Below are 21862 nucleotides of genomic sequence, written 5' to 3'. Positions count from 1 at the left end.
TATTATTTCTCAATGAAAATTAGCTGCTCGAGGTTACACGGCTAATTAGTGGCAGAGTCCTCGAACGCCACACAGAGAAATTTGCACTGGATCTAACAGGCAGTCCTCAGTTAATATGTCAATTAACCAGTACCTATGAAATGTCCACTTCAATACAAGCTACAGAGGACTACAGACGTTCTTTGAGCAGCGAGCTCTGTGTGCTTTTTTAATTTTCAGTCTGTTCTGAAGGTGGGCTGATCCCAGCATATAGTTCGGCAGCTTTTCCCAGACTGACCCAACACAGATCAAGGAACGGTGTGGGCAGCGGCCCCGAAGTCCGGCCCGGTCTCTTGTCACCTTCCAGCCAGCCCGGCCCCTTAAGTTAGTCGTGCTCGCGTTCACCTTACCCAAAAGGGAGCGTGCTGGAGGCACTGCAGGCTTTTCCGGGGAGGAGTGATGTCACAGGAGAAGGCCCCCAGTGCTCCTCTCCGGGTCAGCAGAGCCGTGCTCCCTGGGCTCCTGCCCTTCTCAGGACCTTCCAGAACCTCCTAGGAGGAGGGAGAGCGGCCATGGTGCCGGCACCAGGTGCTGGGGTTGGGACCAGCACGTTGGTAGTTGATGGTGCACGGGCTCCCCCGAAGGAAGAGTGGACAGAACAGGAGGTTTTCCAGGCTGGCTGACTGCCAGCCCCATCGCCAACCTCTGTGACCTTGACCCAGTTTTTTGACCACCCAGAACTCCAGCTTCTCCCCTGTGTCGGGGCGTAGGCTGACTGCAGTTCCTGCCGACGTGAAGGTCTGTGCGTACGAGGTACGGGGCTTAGCCTGAAAGCCTTGCAGGAACGTCGACGCAAAGCTCACGTTTTATACAAATGCCAGTTACGCCCTCCCCCTTCCACCCACCTGCCCGCCCACTTTGTTCACTGAGCAGGAACCCGTGAGGGCAGGAGAGGAGAGATGCCTTATTAGGACAGCGCCCACACTTCCAGACTGTCCACACTGTCCACCAGGAACTTAGTTTCGCTGACACAGCGACTTGGTTTATTGTAGTAAAAGCATCGTTTTCCTTGTCCTCGTCTTTCCCTCCCCCCATGCGCCTCCCCCCACTGTCATACCCTTGGGAGGAAACCATGCAGTTAATTGGCCACAGGGTTCCCAGTACAGAGGATGTGACAGGCGGCCTTGGTTGATCGCGGCCCCTCCCTCGGGAAGGCAGGAATTTTGAGCCAGACCGGGGAAGGAGGAGGAGGTCTGCCGGCCTGCCTGCGGGCAGAGGCCCTCCAGCTCTGGCAGACGGGCGGCAGGCCCTCTCTGGGGACATGGGAGAGGACCGTGTGGGGCGGGAGGGCCTGGGCTTTCCAAGGGGAGAAGTCCAGGGGGGAGGGCCAGCTCTGGTCCTTCCCCCCACATGAGTACCTTCACCTCCTGCACTCCCTCCCTTCCTCCCTTCGACGGGGTTCGGGGTTCGCAGAGGGCACGTGTGCGACCTGCCTCTGATCAGGTGGCGCCCCGCTGGGCCTCTCCTCTTTGTCCAGAGGAAACCGTGCCCTTCTCTTGCCCGTGGACTCCAGCCGGAGCACCGGGCACACGGGTGCCACACGGGCGTGAAGGTTCACACTGGCTCTTGTATTTACCCCTGGTCTCCTGTCCCAGGCCTGGCCGTTTGAGCGGTTTCTATCTGCTGATGCTGTTTTCAGCTCCCCTTTGCTCTTCAGTGGCCCTGAGTTTTTATTTTTCCGATCCCGATTTATTCTGGCCCTTTGCCAGTCTTGTGATTCAGATCATAGCAGAGTTGACTGGGGTCGTCGTAATTCCTTCGAGACCTCAGCACTCGGTTCCTACCAGGACAAAGACATGAAAATGAACGTCTAATGTCTTTAGTTACAGATGGAAACGAATTTACCATAGTTCTTCCAGATAAGTTAATTATGACCCAATTTTCATTAGGTTCCGCTCAGCCAGAATGTGCTCGTTAGCTGACTGGGCTCTTCTGAAGCTGTTGAATTGGAGTCTCCAGGGTAGAGCCCGGCGTCTCTGTTTTAAAAAAGTCCTCGATGACTTTGACGCACCGATGCTAAAGGTCCTTGCCAATTCTGAAGTCCCGTTACTTAATTTTATAATTCATTTTATTTAAAAATCAAAGTGATACATGCATACAAGTTTTAGAGTCACATCATACTAGAAAGTATATTAAGAGGAAGCTGTCTCTTCTCTCTGCCTTTCCCAGAGGGGCTACTCTGATTCCTTTCTTGTCTGTGTAAGTGATTTGTTCCCTGTAGTAGTTACAAATTTGCCAGTTACTTTTATTTGCTAAATTTTCTGTGAACTTGTGAGTTCATTTTTTTACATATACTCCAGTAGATCTGTCAGGTGCTATCAGTACTCATTCCAGTGCTCAGATAATCTGTTCGTTTTTTAAAAAACTACCCCTCTCGCTCCTCTTCATCCTTAGAGCTGGTTTGTGGGCGTCTTGTGGTCTCTCTCTTTCTTTTCCTGGATCCTTCATGGCCTCGTTTGGTGCTGTATTGCTCAAGAGGAGACCACGGGACAGATTTTGTGAGTGTTTGCGTGTCTGAAAAGACCTCTGTTTTATCCTCAGACTTGAACATCAGGCTGACGTTATCTTCACGACGGACTTAGAGGTGTTGCTCTGTCTGTCCAGCTTTCGTCGTCGCTGGGAAACCCAGAGACCGTCTCATTCCTGATCCTTTGTGAACGGATTTTTCTCCAAGGACTTTTATTTTCGGTCTTTTGTTTTTGGCGATTTGGCTCTGATGTGTCTGGGGTTTCTTGGGTTAATCCTGTTGGAGTTTCACTGAGCTTCCCGAACCTGTAAGTTTATGTCTCTTGCCAGATTTGGGAAGTTGTCCAGCATTGTATCTTCAACTGCTCTTTGAGTTCTGCCCTTAATTTTCTCTTCACTGTGAGACTCCGGCCACGTGTGTGCTGTCGTCCCCGGTCCCGTGAGGCTGTGTCCTTGGGAGCCATTCCCACTTCTGCAGGGAGGAGTGTTAGGTTCTTGCCAAGCTGGGGTTGCACGGGGGGCGGGGCCGGGGTGTCGAGGGAGATTAGCTGCCATCTCAACTGTGTGCAAGACGGTATTTGAGACGGATGCTTGGGGGCGTTGGGGCAGACTTAGCGTTAATACACGGAAAACGAGGAGACTGCAAACGGTTCGGGAAAGGTGTTGTGTTGGGGACTGTGGCTCAGCAGTGAACAATCTTACAGCACACCTGTAAGGCTGTGTGACGGCGGGGGCTGCCGGGTGGCGGGTCCTGGTTGCAGGGAGGAGAGGCTTCACGCGGTGGGTGAGTCTTGAGCTACACTAGTGGCTTTTTTCGTGGTGGATCCTCTTTGCCTGGAGAAGCGACTGACGGACCTGGGGCATTTGGCAGGCGTTCTCTGGGAGATGAACAGAGTGAGCCGTCACTTTAGGTGGACATGGAAGTATTTGTTGCCAGTGGTAAAATTCGAGATGTTAGGGAACGAAATGCAGAAGATCCACATGGCTCGGTGAGCCAGGGTTTTACAAGTGACCAGTGACGACGACACGTCATCCGTCGGTAGAGGGTCCATTCAAAGCGCACGACAGACTAGCGGGTTCAGTGCCGTAGATCCAGGGCCATCGCTGTGCTTTCAGACTCCACGTCACGCGGTCTTAAAGAAACTGCCGCGGTGGAGTCGTATAGCATCCAAGCAGATAGCCACGGCTGTCTACAAAGGCTGTTTATGTCTTTACTTCTTTTGTTATTTTTTTAATGTTTGTTTATTTTCGAGAGAGAGTGTGAGTGGGGGAGGGACAGAGAGAGAGAGAGAGGGAGAGAGAGAGAGAGAGGGAGGCACAGAATCCGAAGCAGTTTCCAGGCTGAGCTGTCAGCACCGAGCCCGACGCGGGGCCCGAACTCACGAACCGCGAGATCACGACCTGAGCCGAAGTGGGACGCTTCACCTACTGAGCCACCCGGGCGCCCCTACAAAGGCTATTTAAACCAGCCTCTCCTTTCCGGCAGCGTCTGTGTGTCCGTGCGTGAGGTGGGGTTTTCCTCCTCTGTGTCGGCGAGGACCACATTTTGTGACAGATGAGCGCAGAAGCAGGTAGTGGAGTCCAGCTGTCATGTGTTAAACCAGATACAAAAGAAAATTTCTAAAAATTGTAAGGCAGTCCTGCTCTTTTCTTTGATTCTTTTTTTTTTTTTTTTTTTTGCAAAACAGTCATTTTTCATAATAAGTATCTATGTTCAAATGTAATGAGTTGTTATTACTTTTAAATGAATGAATGAAGAACTCTGTTTAAAATTTCTCGTTTGATTTTGAATACAGCCAATACCAATCAATAGATACCGCCGCTTAAACATTGTTTGGGGTTCCGCATAATTTTCAAGGGTGCACAGGAGTCCCGAGACCAAGTAAGTTTGAGGAGTTGCTGGTTAGGGTTATTTGCACTAGAATCCACTCCCGAAATAGGCGGGTGAGCCACTAACACACGGGTGTGCTTGTGAAACTGGTTCTTGTGCGTAGGCGAAAGTTCGCAGACGAACGCGTCACCATGGTCGTTCTGTCCTCCTCCCCGTCCTGTTGCGTGAGGGCTGTCGTTAGAAGGTGAGGGGACTGCCGCGTGGCCCTCCCTGCGGCCCCTCCTTTGCACAGCCTGCGGGCAGTGTGGGGGTGAGGCAGTGGGGGTGCAGGGAGACCGTGAGGCTGCATGGTGAGCACAGGGACGGGAAGACCCAGGGCCGGTGGGTCCGGTGAAGGCGCGGTTCTCTAGAACGGTGTGCTTTCTGGCCTGTTTGGGGGCGTAGCAGCTCCCTAGGTCTGGTGATGGCAGAAAACCCCAGTTGTGTCTTGGGTCCGAGGTGGCCGTGAAGTGAGTGATGGCGGAGGACGCGGCGAGAGGCAGGCCTGGCGGCGAGGAGATGCACGGATAATGAACTTTCCCCTTTTTATTGCTTCTTCAGATCCTCTGTCGATGGGGCCTCAGAAAGCTCTGGAAACCATCGGTGCAAATTTGCAGAAGCAGTACGAGAACTGGCAGCCGCGGGTAAGCGCGTTTCCTACGCTCTCCTCTCCTCTCCCTCCTCTCCCTCCTCCGTTCTCCCCCTCCTCCCTCGTCTCCCTCCTCCCTCCTCTCCCTCCTCTCTCCTCCTGAGGGGGGCACCGCCTCCAGGGTTCACATAGCCTTCCAGGTGAGGGCTCCTTACAGCCCTGCGCGCTCGTCCCTGGGGGACTGGACGCCCCTCGCTGCCGCCCATGCCCCACCCGCCCGCTCCGTGTGTGCAGGTGGTCCGGGCCACGCGCCCTCCAACTCCTCTTGCCTGAGTTTCCCCCACAGTCTTCAGCAAATGAAAAGCGTTTTTCATGGTACTCTTAAATCATGGCTTTTCTTTTGCACAGGGAATGCATTTTCGGTAACTTTTCTGCAGCCCCAACTAGTCAGAGCCCTTCTTCAGTTTTCAGACAGTCGAGAAAAACACTCCACCCTCAAAAGATGACCTATTGTATGCTTGGTCTTTGATTCAGAAGGTAAGGTTGTTCGTAGGGAGCCACTTCCACTTATCGTGCCTTCCGCTGCTTGCGTCTTACAGTTTGGGGGTTTTGTTGTTTTGAAGGAAAGTGGCGTGGGATGCGGTGACTGTGACAAGGCGCTTTTAAGATCTTAAGTTATTCGTAAGCCACCCCGAGACCCGTTTCCTTTGGCCTTTCTCTTTAGCTGGTTTGAAGATTTAATGGTTTCAGTAGAAGGTTAGAAATTTGGGGTGTTTGTGGAGGTGCCTTTGTGTTCAGCTTTGTGTAGCGGGCTCTGGAATTCTCTAAAGGGCCTGACGGGGAAGGTGGGGGGCCCGTGGCCTTGCGGGCGCCTCCCCGGATGCTTTGCTGTCCTCGGTCCTCCGTTTTGAGCCTCTGCTTCATGGAAGCAAGTGGCTTAGGGGCCTCGGCGAGGCCTGCCTGCTTGGGGTCTTTGTCCGTGGACCCCTTGCATGATCCGGAGTTTAGGGAGTCTTTGCATTACATTTACATTCTAAGAGAACAGCCAGAGTGAATCTGTCGGTGCCTGTGACTGTGCCCTCGGTGGCTTCCGCTGCCGCCCGTAGTCCTGGGATGACTGCGCGGTAGTGACCGTCTCTGTGTCTGGGGGTGCGTCTCGGTGCCCCCTTTCTGACTTGTCGACTCAGTGGCCACAGACTCTCATTCTTCAGAAGGCGGTTTCTTAGGGGTGATTTTGTTCCGTGCCTGAGGGCTTTGCTGTCTCCTCTTGATGGTTCTATAAAAACCCAGGAGCCTTTCTCTTGAGAGTGTGATGCCTTCGGGAGAGGTTTCGATGGTGTGTCCCTTTGAAAACAACTGAGATGCCTGCTGTTACCACTAGGAAGTAGCTTCTTTGGGGACTCGGAAGGCCCTCCGGGACCTCAGCGACGACACCCAGGCGCCCAAGGGTGCACGCGTGGTGCAGACAGGCTTTCAGGCCGCGTGTGACCGCACACACGGGGCACGCCACCGGCATCCAGAAGGTGGAGAACCAGCAGTGTTTGGATGTAAGAGAATGCCTTTCTGACTTGCCTACCCCTGACCCTGTCCCGGGTTTGACTTTATGCTTTGCCTCTTGCTGGGGGCACTTGCCTAAAGGAGAGCGCAGCCCCTTGAATTCAGATCTGCCAGCCGTGTCCTTCACAGGAGGGGCTCCGCCGTTTTAATTAACTGTTAAAGAAATACCACATGAGAAGATACGGTCTTCAGAATGCGTGTCTGATATTTCAAGATATTGTATTGTAACGTGTATTCCATTTGCTATGATTTGCGGTTTTGTGTTGGTCTTTTTTTGGAGTCCAAAGCTGATTTGCGGCCAGCTTTCTTACTAGTTTAGCTTGGTAGGCACGGGCTAGTTCACGCTACCTGGCAGTACGTGGAATCTTCGAAAGTAGGATCTATTACTGTTTTTAATCTGAATTTCTAAGAGCAGATCTCTCCCATGGCATCTGGAAGAGGCATGACCATGTAAGGCAGGCAGCATTTATATATAAGGAAATGATCGCAGATCCAGAAATGACGATAGAATCGGTGTAGGGTTGAGAAGTTCCCTTCTCGTGGTGGCGGGAGGGCCAGCCGCGGGGGCGGGGGGTGGGGGTGGGGGCGAGTACTCCGGGTGGACAGTTGTTAGTCTGAGAAACGTGCTTGAAGTGAGCGGGGTTTCCAGAACGGATCTGCAAGGTAGTGTTTGGAAGGAGAGATTCAGTTCACAAGGCTGACGAGGGAGGATGTTTCTAGATCATAGGGTGCTTAGGAAAAGCGCCCGTGGACCGGTGCAGGCGGGACCCCCGTCGGGGCGGGGTTATGGAGTGGGCTTGGGATGCGGGCCAGCGACCCCCGGAAAGACGCAGTCCGCGCCGACGGAGTGCGATGGTTTGCCTGCAATCGGGACGCACAACCACAGCAGCGAATACTTAGCGTTTTCTTTTCTGAATGTCAAGATGATTGCGTTCATTTGTAAGTACCATAAAAATGTTTAAAATTTTGCTGCTTCCATCTGTTGGTGGCTTCCTCTGTTTCAGAAACGAGCCTCAGGTAATGGAGGCAGCAGGAGACCTGACGGGCTCGCTGCTGTCGGCCGTGAGGCTGTGCCGTGTGCACTGGGTGACGATGGTACGTGCCCCGGGGCGAGCGGTGCTGCTCTGCTCTTTGTAACCTCCCGTGGGTCACCGGAGAGGGAGGGAGGCCCGCCTCGTGCCGCCTCATCGAGTTTGCACAAAACATGAGGCAATTACCAGGCTCTGATGTTTGTGTACAAGGTGCCTGTTCCTAACTGTAAATCAGGGTCCTTTGAAACATTGCAAAGCTAAACACACAGCACGTTATTGCATTCTACAGGGCCCTCGAGTGTTGTGCCGTAATAGAGGTCGATGTGCCGTCTGCAATAAAACAATGGGAGCATTATTAAATTTCTAGACCTTTGGTGTGGATGCCCATAGATCTGGTTTTCTCTTTGTCCGTGCCCCGGACTGCGAGACTCAGAAAGGTGGGGACATAAGGTCGCGTTCATTAGTGTATTCGTGCCTCCGCGTTGCCGTGGGCGGGACGGGCTGGGGGATCGCGCGACCCCAACGCCACACGGGAGCAGCAGAGAACTGACCACGGCAAACCTGTCCACCTCACGTCTTGGAGAGTTGATGTCCTTCCTCGTGCTCTTTCCTCCTTGTTTTTCTAGCTTTAACTATTCAGGATAAAACATCTTGATAAAGGTGATTTGGGCTCAGGAAGGAATTTAGAGAAGTCAGGACGGTGCTTTTTTTTTTTTTTTTTTTTTTTTTTTCTGAGGTGGCCAGACTATCAGGCCCAGATTTCCTTTCCAGGCCGACTGAACCCTTGTCTAAATAATTTATCAGTTTGCCACTGGTGAGACATTTCTTTTGATTAAATTTAAGGCTGTGCCTTACTACCTCGTGGGTTCATAAATCTGTGTTCTGTGTTCTGCGGGAGACGGAAGGAGGGGTGCCAGCTGCTGTCGCGGCTGCCGCCGGCTGCTGGTCCTGCCAGGCCTCGCTGCCCCCTCGTCGGGCCCCAGCTGAGCGTACAACTGGGCGACGGGACTGGGGGGTCCAAAGCACTGCGTATCCCGTGAAGAATTCGTCTTTCTCAGCCTTTTTCTAACAAGTTGGGGGGCTTCTGGCAGTTTAGCACAGGGTGTAACGGCCGGAGCCAATGGGGGGGCGGCAAACGGGGGTCTCTTCCTGTTGTGCTTTCCCCAGAGCGCTGCGGACCACGGCCCCTCTCCCTCTCCTCTGTTATCGGTGTGGGGGGGGACCCGAAAGCCACCTGATGCTGGCATGTTTATAACTCACTAAGGTGAAGGGACTTGAAGGTTTCCACCCGGGCGGTATCTGCATTGACCCCTGACTGAGTCCATTTTGTCCCGGGAACGTTCCAGTTTGCAAAATGCCCTTTGGGGCCTCGCCGGAGCGCCCCTGGCTTGTAGGAGCTCCTTCTGGAGCCAGGTCAGGGTGTGCAGGGGTGGCCCGCCTGTGTGTGGCCGCGGGCCCTGCAGGCACATCTCGGACCACACGGGACAGTGCTTACGACATGGTGTGGACTCGGTTCCGCGGGCTTGAATTCCATCCCGCCCTTCAGTTGACCGTGCTCCTCAGGTTGTTCACGGTGGGCGAGTGGCCTGGCACGTTCTTACAGTGCTGCCCGCCCGGCGGAGTGCATGCGGGCGGGAAGTCTGTCTGGGAGAGAGCAAGGCCCCACCGCCTGGTCATCGGCCAAGTAGGAGTCACTGCTGCACTTGAACCGAAGCGACTTTGCTCTTGGTCACAGGGTTGCCTGCACACCACTGAGCGTGTGCTTGGACCAACGTTGCTCGTCACCGTACCGTATGGTGGGAGGGGGCGTCTGGGGGGAATGGGGCCTAAGGCCAGTAGACAGCTTCGTTCCTCCTTGGGGCCTCACAGGCTTGTCCTGTAGGTGTGAGGCACAGGTGTTTGCCAGCCCAGCGCTCCGGTGCAACGCTGTTCTGGTGGGGCTGTGGTGAGGCTGTGTCCTTGCCTCCTCCCTGCAGCGGGGCTGACGGCTTGGCCCTCGTGCTGGGGGTGCTAGGGAAGCGGCTCTGCCCGCCCGGTTGCTGGGACGGGCTCCAAGCCCGCTGTGCTGCTGGGTGACCTGCCCCCCTGGCCTGTGGTTTCCTTCCTGGGGCGGGTTGTGGCGCTTGAGACCCACGGGCTGTGGCTCGTCCCTCGCTGGGGGTGGACTAGGGGCAGAGCAGCGTATGTCCGCGCTGACAGCTCTCCCCCCCCGACTCCCTCGGGTGTTCCGGAATAAAGTTCCTACAGGGATGCGGTCAAGACTCGTGAGTGGGTGGGTTCTGCCTCGTCGTGGCATTTTCAGAGTCCGATGTGGACTCTCGAGGGAGGGCCCAGCCGTGCCGTGGGACTGTGCTCCCCGGCCTGGGGGTGCTCTGAGACCATTTGTGGACTGTGTAGTGACTCCTGTTGGGCCGGTCACGCTTGGCCTTAGTCTCAAACTGACATGGTGGCTCAGCAGTGAAGATGCCCACGAGTCATCCGTGATGCCACTGTCACACCATCATCCCGTCCTGTTGTCCCCCAGGCCAGCCAGCTCCCCTCTTCCTCTTCCTGCAGCAGCCGGCTTCCTTCTCTGTTGGTCCCAAGGTTGGGCTCTGTCCCCCTTGCCAGTGTTTCTGTGACACATTGCCGGTGAGGGCACAAAGGGAGCAAAGGGAGAGCTGGGGAGATGGCCCCCACTCGATAGAACTCCCCCCGGCGGGAAGCACTTCGCATCAGGTGCTCATGACGTTTGCACGACGGTGTGGACAAAGCCTTCTGTCCCGCACTCCCCTTCACCCCACCCTCTCCCTGCTCGCCCGACCGCCTCTCCACGCACAGCGTTCACTGACGGTTCCAGTCGTGCAGCCCGGCCCGCACACCACCCCCGTCCCCAGAAAACCCGTTTCTACCCGGGTCTTCCTGCCGAGCCCGCCTGCCACCGCGTCCAGCAGAGCAGAGAGGCGGCCGCCGCCCAGCAGCTTCGTGGCGCCGCCGGTAGATTCTTGGCAGAAGACGACGAGCACATTGAAGCAGGGGAAGGGGGCGACCCTGCAGGCCACGCGGAGGGGTGAGCAGCCCGGCCCCGGCCACACGTCCCGGCCGTCTGGGGCGGTGTGTGCCCATCGCCTCGTGTGGTGCCACCGCCGTGCGCCCCCCGTGGTGGCCCCGCCTCTGCGGTCACGGGCCGGCTGGCGTGGGCGCGGGAGAGTCCTGGGATTTGGGCCCACGCGGCTTTGAGCGGTACACCGGCAAGCGTGTATTTCGGGCCACTGCCACGGAGGTGTCTCCACTGTAGCCCCTCATGTCTATGTGGCTGTGATCCCCCCCTGCCCCCCGGCGTGGCCCCTTGCACCCCTGCCCCCACCCCGTGGGCCACTGGCAGGTGGGCCTGGGCTGGGAAGGCCTAGCAGGTGGCCGCCTCCTCGCTGCCACTGCACGGGTGGGGGGTGGGGGGTGGGGGGTAGGGGGTGGGGGGGCGAGGCCGTGGCCCGGGGCCGTGGGAAGAACGTCGCCGTGAACTGTCGCTTTGCCGCTTCCTAGACGTGAACGTTGAGAGTTTACGCTGAACTTGTGGGGTCTGTAAGCGCCAAAGGAGGGTTCACGGGGAGGAGAAAACGAGGTGAAATGTAGGCTCAATGGTGGGGGGGGGGGGGATGCGGTGGAGCCGGTGGTGGGGAGGCCCGAGCCCCTGGCACAGAGCTCCGTGCTCCTCCTGCTGGGACCCCGCTCCCGCCCGCTCCCGCCCGCCCCTGCGCATGACTTGCTCGAAGGATCGTGTTTAATAGCGAAACAGGGCTGGACCGTGTCCTTAACAAGCCCGCCCGGGATCTGGTCTCAGCCGCGTGTGTGACACATGGCAAATGAGGACCGGTCGCCATCTGTGAGGACTGCAGCTGTAGCTCCGATGTCTGACGCGCCCAGCGGCTTCCCCGGTTAACCTGGAGGCCCCGATGCCGAGCCTGGTGCACCCGGCTCTGGGGGTGGGGGGGTTGCCGGGGCGGGAGCGAAGGTGTCTGAGGAAGTGCTGGGAAAGTAGAGGATACAGAGCCTGAAGCGGGGGACTCGGGATTGGGGGTGGCCGTGAGGAGCCCACCGTATGCTCGCCATACGCAACTGCGAAGGGCTGTCAGATCCGGTTCCAGCCGGAGGAGAAAGTGCGGCTCCAGGGCGATGGCAACAGACTGGAGGGGAGGGGCCCCGTCTGCTCGGCTTGACTTCATTCCGCCGGGAAAGCGTCTGTCACAGGGGTAGTTGTGAATCGGGGGTTCACGACAGCTTCTGGGTGCCCCTGTCTTAAATGTCAGGGGTTTGCTGTAGGTGTGGCATGTCACGGAGCTGTGCAAAGGGGAAATGAAATTCACATAGGATGATATTACGACGGGAACCGCGCAGCGCCTGGCCTGTGTCTGGCTGACTGCCGTCACCCGGCACCGCGTTTCCGAGACTCGTTCGTGTGCGTGCGTGTTGTCGCATGGGTCGGCGTCTGGGGCTTTTCACGGCTGAGTAAACGCCGCTGGGCAGACGCTCCATCTGTGGGTGGACGTTTGGCCTGTTTCTACCTTGTGGCTGTTACGAACGATGCTGCTGTGCACATTTGTGTACGGGTTCTTGCACGGACATACGTTTTCAGTTCTTTTGGGTACATACCTAGGCGAGGAATTGCTGGCTCGTATGTAACTCCGTGTTTACCTTTTCTTTTTTAATGTCTGTTTATTTTTGAGAGAGAGAGAGAGAGAGAGAGAGAGAGAGCGCGCGCATGCGCCCACACACGGGGGCGGGGCAGAGAGAGAGAGGGACAGAGAATCCCAAGTAGGCTCTGAGCTGTCAGCCTGACGTGGGACTCAGACTGATGACTGTGAGATCGTGACCTGAGCCAAAGTCAGATGCTTAACTGACTGAGCCCCCCAGACGCCCCTCTGTGTTTGCCTTTTGGAGGATTTCCCCGGTCGTTTTCCATTCTACTGGCAATGTTTGACAGTTCGGTTTCTCCCCGTCCTCACCAACACTTGTTTTTTTCTGTGTTTTTGTTTTAAAATTATTACGATGATGGCCATGCCGGTTTTGGTTAGCATTTCCCTAATAACGAAGGATGTTGAGCATCTTTTCATGTACTTATTGACCATTTATTTGCACATCTTTGGGAAAATGTCTCTTCAAGTCCTATACCATTCTTTACTTGGGTTATTTTTCTTTATTGTTGGGTTGTAAGAGTTCATAATGGACATTTTTAATCTTTTTTAATGATTATTTTTGAGAGAGAGAGAGACAGAGAGCAAGTGAGCAGGGGAGGGGTAGAGAGAGGAGAGACAGAATCTGAAACAGGCTCCAGGCTCTGAGCTGTCAGCACCGAGCCCGACATGGGGCTTGAACCCACGAGCCAGTGAGATCATGACCTGAGCCAAAGTTGGATGCTTAACCAGCTGAGCCACCCAGGCGCCCCCATAATGGAGATTTTTAAATCAAGTAAGCCATAACTTTAGTCATGAGGACTTGTGTCCTTTCTAAATAATGTATGTGGTATCTCATAATAACGTTATAACAACATTACAACATATATAACATTAGCTCATAATAACATTTAGGTCCTAAATAGTCTTCGGCCAGTTTGATTTGTCCCATGTATGAAATTTTTATTAAGAGTCTCCGGTAAGAGCACAGGGGACTTAGGAGGGAGCGGTCTGGGATAGTTAGGTATGGCCAGAGGGTTTTCTGTGCCTTAATAACCCTAAAGAAATTTGTTTCACAAACACTGTCCTTTCATTAGTGCACTTGATGGTCGCGTTCGTCTGGGAGCAGGGAGACCTGTGACCTCGGGCAAATCCCCAGAATGTACTTGAGCTAGACCGCACTAAAAGCCAGATCATCCTCTCGGAGGTGAGCAGTTTGGACAGCGCGGGTCTGCCGTGTCCAGGGCACAGGACTCGGGAGATGGTGATCATGGTGGGGGGTGGGGTCTCTCTGTGTGTTTATCATTGTGAAAATCGGAGGGGTCTCCGTTTCGCAGCTCTGCCGCTCCTTTTAACGTGCTTATGTTTCTACGTGCCCCGCCGACGAGAGTCCTTCACCTTTTAAGTTGAGGGGAACAGGGCACGGTGTACTGGGGCCTTGGGAGCTCCGCGGGTCCTGGGACACCTGTCCGGGGGGCTTCGGGCTGGTGGGCTCACACAGGGCCGGGGGCTGCTTTGCCGGCAGAGGCAGGCTCAGTGAAGAGCGGGCTCCAGCTTTGCCGCGTGGACGTCGGCCCCCGGCGGGGGCGGCTGCCTGGCGGGGAGGGCCAGCCAGAGTTTCCGGGTCTTAGGACCGCACGTTCCACCCCTGGGCTCCCCCCTGTCTGTTGGGTCTGGCTTTGGTCGCCAGAGTGGTCGGCCGCCCCGCCTCTGTTCCCCCAGAGCACTGAGGAGGGGCTCAGATGAAGCACAGAGGATGAGAAGGGCTCTTGGTGTACTGGGTGACCTGAGGCCTCCCTGCTCGCCCTTCCGGGGCACGGCCAGGAGCACAGGTGCCAGAGGAGGCCCTGAGCTACGGGCTCCGGGGGCTTCCGTTCACGTGACGGTGGACGCATCTGGGTGTATGTCTGGCTTCTTTTGTATCTTAGTTTCGTCTCGTCTGTTTGTACTGCCTTTTCCCTTGCCTTTTATGTTAACCAGGTTTCAGAACATTTTTGCACGTCCCCTTGTCTTAGTGCCGTGTGCTGGTGCGGGGTGACCCCGCAGGGGACTGTGTGCGTGTCCTGTGCACTGTCCTTCAGCTGAGGTCACGCCGGGCAGCATACGCCTCAGCGTGTACTTGCCCTGCCCTCCCCTGCGGTCCCACCAGCGGCTCTGCTCCGCGTGCAAGGCTGTGTTATTGTTGTTTTGCCCTCTTTACTCCTTCCTGCATTTCTGTCCCTTCTGGGATCATTTTCCTTCAGTCTGGAAGTTTTAAAATATTTCTTTTAGTGTGAATCTTCTGGCAACACATTATTTAGTTTTTGTCTGAAAATGTTTTTATTCTTCCTTTGTTTCGTTTTTGAAAGATCGTTTTGCTGGGTGTGCAATTTTATAGCGATTTTGTTTTCTTTTCAGTTTAAGGTCCCCCACCCCCGCCATTTAAAGCAGTTGAAAAGTGTGTTTGTCCCATCTCCGGGTGTCTGTCCTGGTGGAAAGTTGGCCGTGAGTCTTCATATTTGTCTTTTCAAGGTGCCCCGTTTTCCCCCTCTGGCTGATTTAAAGCTCTTCTCCTCACTCGCTGAGATGCTCGTAGGTGTGGTTTACGTTGTGTTTATCCTGTTTGGTGCTCTGCCGCGTGGGGCCTGATGGTTTTCATCAGCATCGCCACAGACCCTGCTCCGTGCGTTCCCTCCGATTCGAGGATGTGAGACCTCGTGTCCCCAGTACGTCTTACCTTTTGTTCAGGGTTGTGTTTTTTCTTTCCGTGCTTTTGTCTGGATGTTTTCCCGGGACTGCTGTGCAGCTCACAGACCCTCTTCTGCTGTAGTGGCCAATCTCCTGTTTAGCCAACCTACCATTTTTTTTCTTTCGTTGTGTTTTTCTGTTCCATCATTTCCATTAGGCTCTCTGTTGATTGCCGGTCTCTGGGGGAAATCTCCATCTTGTTACGTATGATCCTGAACACGTGGGCTTTCAGCACTAGGATGCCCGTTCTTCTGACACAACGTCTCCGACACTGGGAGGCGTGTTTCTGACCACGCTGACTGCTGTGCGTATGGCTGGAGCTGCCCTGTGTGCATGGGGGTGAACTCCGTGGTGTGACTGGGCACGGTCAGTGTTTCGGCCTGCCAGTCGGGGGGCGGGTGTCAGTCGTGATTGTGAAGCGTCTGTGCACAGGGTCTGTGGCCCGGAAGAACACCACCCACCCCCCGGGCCTGCGGGGCGATGCTGAGTGAACCCGTAAAGTCGACTCCGAGAGGACCTCCGAGTGTGCGGAGGAGGTGCTGGGGCACCTAGGCCAGAGCGTGTCGAGTGACGAACTTGTCTGATTGAGCTGACGATGGCTCTGTTACCAAGAATCAGATAAAAATTCCAGCCGGTGAGAAAGCCCTGTGTCAGAGCTTAGTTGGCAGCGTTGTTTTCCTTGGTGACACACGGTGCAATAATGCATCTTACAGTCTGTGGATCTTGGATTTTAGGAAGTAAATAGCATCTATTTTATACACATTATAGCCATACTTTCTGAGGAGCAGAGCTGGGGACAGAACGATGCTCCTTGGAGTTTAATAATGCAGAGAATCCCATTCTCCACCCCGTGGCCCCCCACCCCTTCCCATTTTGTTTATGTTCTGATCTCCCTCGGCAAGGGGCTTGCGGGGACCGAGTACACGGAGACAGAGGCGGTCAGTGATTGGTCTGTATTTGCCACTGTCCTAGTAAGTGACGGGAGATGTGAGTTAGTGTCCTGTCGCCCTGAAATCCTGGATGCGGCCGCCCCGTGACCTCCGCTCCCGGGACCGTCTCAGATGCGTCCGTGGAAGGTGGGCTTGCCCGTTAGGCCCTGGGCGTGACCCACCTGGCCTAGGTTAAGCTTCGAGGCGATTGGAAGTGACTTGTCAGAGTCAGTGTGGATGCTGGGGTCTTCCGCGGGGCAGACCGAGAGGGCCCGGCCATTCCGCCTTACCGCACGAGGGAGACGGCGAGGGCCACACGCAAGGTGGCGTCTTGGAGGCGGAGTTGGACCCCAGCGGGAGCCCCCGGGCCCAGCCCGCTCCCGGCACGGCCCCTCACGTCTGCTTCCTCACCGCCGCTGCGCTGAGTTCATCCTTCAGCTTGGGAAGAGCTGGGCGTTTGCAGCCACAGCTCCGGCTTTCCTCTTCACTCTGCGCTCTCTTCCTGGGCCTCAGGGCCCGAGACGCTCCTCGCAGAGATCTGACGCGTCTGTCAAGGTTCTCACGGCTTTCTGTGGCCGTCGTGAAAGAGGCCTTTTCCCTGTGGTCCCTAGTGGGTTTTTAGAACAGGGCTTCCTGCTGCCTGTTGGTTGTTATGCTGTCCCCAGCACCTTACTCTGCGGCCCTGCGCGGGCTGTGACGGGCTGTGGCGGCCCTGAGGTGGCCCTGGGGCGGGCCTAGGCGGCGATGTGGTGGCGCTGTGCAGGCCTTGGGGCGCCAGGACCGGCACTCGGCCCCGCCGGAGACTGGCCGCCTGCCGGCCCGGGCCGCCGGCATCCGGTCCCGCGCACAAACTTGCGGGGGTGCAGGAGGGTGTGTTCTGGTTTCAGTTCTAAAGATTTCACGTCTCTTTAAATCTTTAAAAATTTAGAACATCCTTTTCTCTTCATGCCATTGCGCAGACGATTTTTAGAAGTCATTTTGGACGTCGTTTAGCGAAGTCAAGTGCATGGCCAGATCCGGTGTTGGGGCTGGTGAGCCGTGCGAACGGTGCGCCCCCTTCAGGACGAACCGGAGGTGGGGGCGTCGGTGACCCAGGAAGGTCCCTCACCATCCCCGTCCGTTTCCGTCCGCCCCCCGCATTGGTTTTGCCCGACCCCCTGACGTGTGCACGCGGGACTCACACTGGGTCATCCTGCCTCCTCTCGCACGACGCGGTTTCTGAGACGCGGTCGTGTTGCGCGTGCCCGTGGCTCGTTCCCTCCGTGGCCCAGGCGCGTCTCACCGCGTGTCTGGGCCACGATGCGATCCGTTCGCCCGCTGGTGTGCGGGTGGGTCATTTCCAGTTGTGGCCTTGGTGAAGGAGGCCGCCGTGAGTGTGGGCGTGAAAATGTTTGCGTGGGCCCATGTTTTCATTTCCCTCGGGCGCCTGGGAACGGGCTTGCGGGCCGTGGGGTCCTTGCACGTCTGCTGTTCTATTTTGCGAGCAGCTCTCAGTTGGCAAGATGACAGGGGTCACCCGTCTCCGCGCAGAGCCAGGCGGTCTGCGGGGGGGCTGTCACTCGCGGTTGACTCCACGCGCCCTGGAGACGCGCACCCGTGAGCTAAGGAGACGGCTGGCTCCGAAGCAGTGCTCGGGTCGCGGACGTTCTCGTCCTCCCCCGCGGTACCCGTCCCCGGCGGTGGGGCGTGAGCGGGCCGCGTGTGCTGAGAAACACGGCCCGGTTCAGAGCAGAGTCAGGTGAACTGCTTCGCCCGTTGCTGGGCTTGGGAAGAGAAGGTGAGCCCTCGGCAGCCCCTCCTCTTGCAGGGTTGACTCAGTCCCCGCTGCGCCGTGCTTTCCCTTAGTTCTCTCCAGGGTTGGCCGCGCAGGTGGGTGCGGGCCAGCAAGACCCCGAAGGGACCCCGGTCAGCCGGCCCTTCCTGACACCCGTGTGCGCCTTCACTCAGCACTGCTTTGGTGCCTGTCAGGACCCCGCTGCTCTGCCTTTCTGCTAACAACAGAGTGGAAATCTGGGTCGTCACGAACGATCCATCCAGGAGAACGGGCCCCACTGTTTCCCTCCTCTCCCCCCTTCCTTTCCCCTCTCCTCCCCTCTCTCTTTTTTCTTAATATATTTTTTAATGTTTATTCATTTGTGAGAATGAGAGAGACAGAGCATGAGTGGGGGAGGGGCAGAGAGAGAGGGAGACACAGAATCGGAAGCAGGCTCCAGGCTCTGAGCCGTCAGCCCAGAGCCCGACGCGGGGCTCGAACCCACGGACTGCGAGATCGTGACCTGAGCTGAAGTCGGACGCCCAACCGGCTGAGCCACCCAGGCACCCCTCCTCCCCTCTCTTTATCTGCCCTCCTCTCCCCTGCCTTCTTCCCTCCCCTTGTCCCCCTTTCCTACTCTCCCTTCTGCCCCATTTCCCCCTTCTCTCCTCTCCTCTCCTCTCCTCTCCTCTCCTCTCCTCTCCTCTCCTCTCCTCTCCTCTCCTCTCCTCCCCTCCCCTCCCCTCCCCTCCCCTCCCCTCCCCTCCCCTCTCTCCCCTCCCCTCCCCTCTCCTCTCTCCCCTCCCTTTCTTTCTCTTCTCCTCTCCCCTTCCCTCCTCTCCCCTCTGCCCCATCTCTCCCTTCTCCTCCCCTCTGGTCTTCGAAGGAGCACTTAGCGGCATCACAATCCTTGACCGGCAGGCTGGGGAAGTGCCCTTAACGAAGAGGTAAGAAGGAAAGAGCCCAAGTCCTTGCCTTTTCAGAGCTGCTCGATTAGAAGAGGGAACATTGCTAACAACGTGGGCTGTGATAACTGTAAACTGCCTGAGATAAATTTATAGCGTTCATTTCCTTCAGAAAGACCTAGAGTTTTTTTGACAAGGAGAAATACGGTTTTATACATTTTAGGTCCGGAATATTGACACGGTTTTAGTCTGCATTACTCCTCACAAGGAATGGAGGTTTGTCTTTTTTCGGAGCCATGGAGACCTTCTTGGTTTTTCCTCCTTTTATTTCTTTGTGCTTTTCCTCCTTTCTCCCCTTGTGTTCCCTCATTTTCTCTGCCACTTAAAGTACTTGGAAGGAAATCTCTGAAGTACCTTTGCTGCTGTTGGCCGTGGGGGTGCACGCTCCTGTGGGAGCCCGGCCTGCCTTTCCCTGGGGTTCCTCCTCGTCACCCCGATTAGCCGTGTGCCGGCCGTTCCCCGTCAGAGACCCCCAGGTCTCCCGTGGAGGAGAACCTCCACGGCCCGGAAGCCACTTGAAGACGCGGCCTAATTACTGCCATGTATCCTGACCACTGCTCTCACTTCTTCTGAGGACTTTCCCTCTGAAAGTGGTGTAAGCAGCAGGAACTCGAGGAAGATCTTCATGGGAAGTCGGGAAGGTGTCTTGCTCGTCTGCTGGCCCCCAGACCGCTCCTTGTCTCCCTCCCCGGCCCGTCTCCGTGAATCCTGTGTCTGTTGTGATGCCGCGACCGCCCCACTCATGGGGACCGCGGGCAGGCGCGGGTGTATTTTTGGTGGTTCTCTCCAGAGAAGAACTGTGTTTTCTGCCTCTTTCAGGAAGACATATCAGAAACGTGGCTCTCTGGCGTTACCTAAAAATTGCCTTTCTCCAAATTGGGCTCTCAAAAATAGAGTATTTCCATTATTTTCTCCTTCTCCCTAGTACGAATTTGAGGACTCTTCCCTCCCCCGCACCCAGCCTCCTGGGGACAAGAAGGATGGACGGTAGAGGAGGTCCTAGGACAGATTGCTGGCGTCTTCCGGATAAATGAGAGGGCGTAGGCTCGTAGCAAACGTAAGTGATCCGGAATCGGATCACCACGCTGGTCAAGGTTCGGGAGAGGCAAGAGCGTGAATCACGCCTGCTCGAGTCAGTGCAACAAAATTTTATGGAGTGTCTGCCATATATGGGGCGCTTTGCTAGTTGCTGTGGGTGTGAAAATAAGATGCTTCCTCCTGGCCAAGAGCTCCAAGCCTTATAGGGGAAGTAGACATTAATTCATTGATTCATGCATTCATCCGTCGGGATTACACTTGGCTCAGATCCTGAGCAAAACCAGGTATGGTTCCTGCCGTTGTGGAGCGTGGAGTATCGTGGGGGAACCGGGGAGCAGTCACGCAGTCCTACCGAGGGACAGACAGCAGCAGACCGCGAGAAGTGCCCGAAACGAGGAGTACCTTCCGTGCACGTGGCTGAGGGCTGTCCTGACCGGAAGTCACATGGCATGCACGTTGTGTTCCTGGCGGAGTGCTTGCCGGGCCGGAGTGCTCCCCGCCGTGTCCCAAAGGAGGGATCCGAGCCGGGCAGCACCTCCCCGTCGCTGTGCGCACCCAGACTCGGGAGGGGCGGTGCCTGGCACTTGCCCAGCGCCCTCTGTGTCGCTAGGGCACCGACCGGTTGGGGCGTGACCTTCACAGGAACCCGGAAGATGGGGGTGACCATCCGCATTTACCTTTACCAGGCTGCCTGCCCGGAGAACATTCTGCCCAGTTCCTCCCTAGGCGCCCTCTGACCTCTCCATACCTGTCGTGGTGCCTCCAGTGTGTGCAGGGGGTGTGGGGCCACCCCGACTTGGAGGGGTTACTTGTCCTCCGGGGGCAGGGAGACGAGCAACTGAGGGAAACCCCGCAGAGTCCGCGGTGTCTGGGGCTCGGAGCCCAGGATCTGGGGAGCCGGGGACCCAGACGTGGCCAGGTGGCTGTGGTGCAGGCAGGGCGCTCCCTCCCAGCCTGTGGTTCCTGTGTCCCCGGAGCAGCCCCAGGTCCTGGGAGAGGCAGCAGAGAAGGACGAGGCCGCCGTCCCCCTGGAAGCGCAGCTCACGGCGTCATTCTCCAGCTTCTGCTGCTTCCGAAGGTTTTCCTCTTAGCCCTTCTGACCAAGGCAGAGGTAACTGCCAGCGTGCAAGAACGCATTCTTCCGTTTCAGGGATGTTCTGTGGCAGTTCTGTGCCTGACTTGTTCGTCTGTACGGCGTCCTTCACAAGCTTGTCACCCTTATCTCCGGGGACAGCAGGTTGTTGACAACTGCGGACGGTGCTGATACTCTCTCTGGCTTCGTGGTAAAACACGGGGCCCCTCGATCGGCTCTGCACCCTTCACGGGGCGGCACGAGATCACAGGACCCGGCGGATGTCAGAGACAGAACCGGGGCCAGAGCTGTCCTCGTGTGGCTCTGCTCCGTCGGTAGCCTTGTTTGTTTGATTCCCGCCAGGGACCCAATATTCTGAGACAAGAGAACCTTCTCGTGATACCGATTTAATGGGAGAATCCCGGAGGATCTGCCGTTTTGCCAGCAGCTTGCATGCCTTGGGCAGAGTGACCCTAGACGGGAATCTGGAACGAGGGAGCTTTACTGTCAGCGCAGTGTGGAAACCACACAGCAGAAACGTGTGGTTTTCAAATGGGTCCTCGAACCTGGGGCTGTCCTCGAACGCAGCTTTCCGGCACGGGAGTAGGAGCAGTTCCCGCACTTGCCTGCGATGCAGGTCTGGTCTGGGGAGGCGGAGCCGGGACCACGGCCCGTCGGGGAGGCTGGGCTCGGCTGCACCGACGCCTTCCACCTTCCGCCTTCCGGGGTGCTCCCCGGCCCTGCTTCACCAGCCGCCGGCCTTTGTGAGCTCAGAGGCAATTTGCTGTCATTCGCGTAAGCCCCGAGGCCGCTTCCTGAACACCCTGAGTCCGTAGAGCCGACTGTGAGGTTTTGAAGGCAGGGCGCGGAGTGGAGGCGGCCGTAGGCCTGCGGGCACGACCGGGGACGGTGCCCAGGCGGGCGGTCACCCACGGCACACGCTTGTTCTCCTGGACGGAGCCCGCAGGGGCGTCCTGGCGCCGCCCCCTGCTCGTGCCTTCCGTTGCCCCTGAGCACAACCCCCTGCGTGGCCGCGAGGGGCTCCTCTGTTGGGGGCGCACGCTGTGAGCCCTGCCCAGGCCCTGTCCTCCCGCAGACGCTGTGGGGCCCAACTCTTGGCCCTTGCCCTCCTCCTCTCTCTCCGCGGGACCGAGTCCCTCCCTGCTCTCCCTCCCCT

The 21862-nt window shown here is 56.8% G+C and overlaps 1 protein-coding gene across 3 annotated transcripts in view; it reads left to right on the top strand.

Moving 5' to 3' along the window:
• RPTOR (regulatory associated protein of MTOR complex 1) overlaps positions 1–21862 on the top strand; it is a 330740-nt gene that overhangs the window by 78917 nt on the left and 229961 nt on the right. For 2 of the 3 annotated variants that reach the window (XM_019465972.2, XM_019465973.2), the window contains one exon: positions 4937–5019. In XM_019465972.2, coding sequence (XP_019321517.2) covers positions 4937–5019 — 83 coding nt within the window. Of the gene's footprint in view, positions 1–4936; positions 5020–7147; positions 7461–21862 lie in introns of those variants that run through there. The other variant, XM_019465976.2, reaches the window with a different exon arrangement.

The sequence above is a fragment of the Panthera pardus genome, unplaced genomic scaffold (assembly GCF_024362965.1).
Source record: "Panthera pardus isolate Hobbes unplaced genomic scaffold, ASM2436296v1 HiC_scaffold_3, whole genome shotgun sequence".
Lineage (NCBI taxonomy): Eukaryota > Metazoa > Chordata > Mammalia > Carnivora > Felidae > Panthera > Panthera pardus.
The sequence above is the reverse complement of the archived record's forward strand: the minus strand, read 5'-3'. Positions and strand labels throughout refer to the sequence as shown.